The 3378-nt window shown below is 40.6% G+C and overlaps 1 protein-coding gene across 1 annotated transcript; it reads right to left on the bottom strand.

The window, feature by feature from the left end:
• Nucleotides 1-2100: 2100 nt before the first annotated feature.
• On the bottom strand, nucleotides 2101-3048 carry LOC129642148 (putative olfactory receptor 2W6). The gene has a single exon (XM_055566704.1). It carries the CDS (start codon nucleotides 3043-3045, stop codon nucleotides 2101-2103), a length of 945 nt encoding a protein of 314 aa, XP_055422679.1. The 5' UTR covers nucleotides 3046-3048.
• Nucleotides 3049-3378: the final 330 nt, after the last annotated feature.

Here is a 3378-nt window from a genome sequence, read left to right as displayed (position 1 = left end):
ATAATACAGGAAGATTACAAAAGCAAATAAGTTTTACTTTGTTCCTAATATCTCCTAGATATATATTTGAATGACTTTGAAATAATTTTTCCATTTCCACCTGGATATTTTGTTATCGCAGATTTGACTTCTTTCATAGTCTATGAATCCACTCTCCCCATAATCCCAACAGCCTGAACTTGTATTATCCATTAACAATATAGAATCATCACACTTATCCTGAGTCTTCACCCTGAGACCTCACATTTATACTAGGGTGCTAACTTATACTGGAGAAAGCAATGGCACCCCACTCTAGACTAAGGAGCCTGGTAGGCTGCAGTCCATGGGGTCGCAAAGAGTCAGACAGGACTGAACGATTTCACTTTCACTTTTCACTTTTCATGCGTTGGAGAAGGAAATGGCAACCCACTCCAGTGTTCTTGCCTGGAGAATCCCAGGGACGGGGGAACCTGGTGGACTGCCGTCTATGGGGTCGCACAGAGTCAGACATGACTGAAGCGACTTAGCAGCAGCAGCTAACTTATACAGCAAAGTTCTCTGAGAGTTTATAAAGGACCCTATTTACTTAATATAAAAGAAACAAGCAAAGGGTGATTCCTATAACTAAGAGAAAGCATTTTTTACCTTGCAGATATTCACTGGGAAAATACTAAAGTCAGTTTTTACTAAAAAAAAAAAAAATTCTAAATAACAAAATTGAATCTATTCCAAAAGGAATAGATTACCAATGACTGTAAATATTATTGAGAGGCCGTTTACCTCACGTTTGTCATCTCTAAACTTATTTAATCTCTATTGTTCTCAGTCATTCAGTCGTGTCCAACTCTTTGTGGCTCCATGGACGGTAGCCCACCAGGCTCCTCTGACTACCAAGCTTTTCTGTCCATGGAATTTCCCAGGCAGGAATACTGTAGTGGGTTGAAATTTCCCTCTCCATTAACCTTTGCTACAGTCTTGTAAAATTAGGATTATTTACCCTATATGATACAGATGAAAAACCCTAGACTCCAAGATATAAGTGGAAAGAGGATAAACCAGTTCCAAGCACAGATATGGATGATATCATCTCCTGTATCTGCTTTGTAGCATCATTCATGCCCAGTGAAGGTGGCCAAACATTCAAAATGCTCTAGGAGGATTTCTGGTTGATGTAAGAAGTTGGATTTAGAGTATTTCTAAATAACAATGATTTCCAAATTTGACTGTCATCTAGTAACATCTAGAGACCTTTTTAATAATAGAAATGCCTAGACCCCACACTTGTTTCAACTACAAGAAATCTAATGAGTTCTTGGAAATCTGTATCTTACAAGTCTGATAGAAAACCAAGTTCTGGTAATACTGCTCTTAGTAACTTCCAGCCCCAATAACTTTGGCCACCAAAAAAATTTTTTGAGGTGGTAATAATCGATCTGACTATAAAACAGCTTTTTAAAAAGAAAAATATTTGCAACTGTTTAAAGTAGCCTGCTAAAGATTCCAGAGTGTTTCATTCTAATATTTTCCACTTGCTCTATTCTCTACAAAGTCTTAAATGCCTAAATCTACTCAACTATCTTGTAAATGCTTTGGCTATGAGATAAGGTCAAGGAAAAGATACAAATGACAACAACAACAAAAAAAATCTTCATTCCTTTTCAAAAAGCAAATCAAAGAACACTCCTTAGTCGTAGAGAGCTAAGATATATCTAGAACAGCACACTGTGATTTTACTGATGCTGACTCAACCCTCTCTGAAAAAACACTGTCATCATAAATAAAGGAGCTTCAAGAGGAAGCCATTCGTGTTGTCTCATTTTTATTTGACATCTCATGATGTTGTCTGCAGACTGTGTGATCTGAATTCATTCCACATATCCCCTGCAGTTCTAAATAAAGCCCAAAGATGGATAAAATGCAAATTCACTAAAGATCTTCTAAAGTAGACACCTTTAAACAGAAGAAAGGCACTTCACATCCAGAGAGTAGAGAATGGGGTCAAACTCAAAAGCCCATTGTGCCTATCCATGTTCCCTTCACGCTTTACATATTAGTTTTCCACACAGTTAAGATATACGTAAGATAGCAGAACACCAAAGTATTATTCCAACATTTCTCTTAGGTTTCCTTATTCTCTTTCTCCCACCCCAAGAGTTTCCTCATTGCCCCTTTCACATCTTTGTTCCTTAAAGTATAGATGAGGGGGTTGACACTGGGAGTGACAATGGTATAGAAGAGAGTGAGGAACTTGCCCTGATCTTGGGAGTAGCTGTTGGCTGGCTGCAGGTACATGTAAATGATGGTTCCATAGAAGAGAATGACCACTGTTAGGTGAGATGAGCAGGTGTTGAAAGCCTTCTTGTGCCCTGCTGCTGACTTGATCCTCAGCACAGCAGCAGTGATCATGCCATAGGAGATGAGGATCAGAGAAAGGGGCACCAGGAGAAGAGCAACCCCCAGGACAAAGGCAACTGCTTCCACCAGCATTGTGTCTTCACAGGACATGGCAATAAGAGCAGGCATCTCACACAGAAAGTGGTCCACCTCGCGATGCCCACATCGGGAAAGGTGCATCGTCTGGGGACACATAACAAAGGAGTTTATAAAGCCACAGCACCAGGCCACAGCCACCAGTTGCAGGCAGAGATGTGAGTGCATGACCACGGTGTAGTGCAGTGGCCGGCAGACAGCCACGTAGCGGTCGTAGGACATGACAGCTAGGAGAACACACTCAGTTGAGCCCAACACCATATAGATATAGAGTTGGGCCACACAGCCATGGTAGGTGATAGTCTTCTCTGGACCCCAAAGGTTCCACAGCAGCTGGGGAACAATGCTCGTTGTAAAGCAGAGGTCCAAGAAAGATAGGTTCCCAAGAAAGAAGTACATGGGTGTGTGGAGCCTGGAGTCCACCATAGACAAGAGAATGATGGCTGTGTTGCCCACTAGAGTCAGGATGTAGAAGATCAAGATAAAAGCAAAGAGAATTATTTCCAGTTGAGGCCGGTCAGAAAAGCCCACCAAGATGAATGCCTGATGGTAGCTGTCATTGTCCCTTCCCATAATCTTCACCAGTTGTTATGGAGACACAGAGAAAAGAATAAGATAAGATAGCAGGTGAAGACTACCTAACACTCTCCAATTTCCACTTATGGGTCTGTGAATTTTGCAAGGTCATTTGCCCTTCCATTACTTTTTTAGCATACACTTATGGATATATTTCTTATGCAAAGCAGTGTGCTTGATACTGCTGAAGATTAAAGGGTGAATTGACTTGGGAGTTGTTCTCCCTGGTGAATAATATATGCAAATAATGACAAAGAAAGGAGAAAAGCGAAAGTTCTCTAAAGAAAACTTGTTTAAAAGTTGAGTGTTTTGCAAGTTATTTCCAATTGA

This window comes from Bubalus kerabau, chromosome 1, assembly GCF_029407905.1.
Source record: "Bubalus kerabau isolate K-KA32 ecotype Philippines breed swamp buffalo chromosome 1, PCC_UOA_SB_1v2, whole genome shotgun sequence".
Classification (NCBI taxonomy): domain Eukaryota; kingdom Metazoa; phylum Chordata; class Mammalia; order Artiodactyla; family Bovidae; genus Bubalus; species Bubalus kerabau.
This window is presented reverse-complemented; position numbering and strand designations above follow the sequence as displayed.

Bases quoted from the DNA above. Each gene is read 5' to 3' on its own strand.
- LOC129642148 (XM_055566704.1), bottom strand. From the start codon at position 3,045: ATGGGAAGGGACAATGACAGCTACCATCAGGCATTCATCTTGGTGGGC.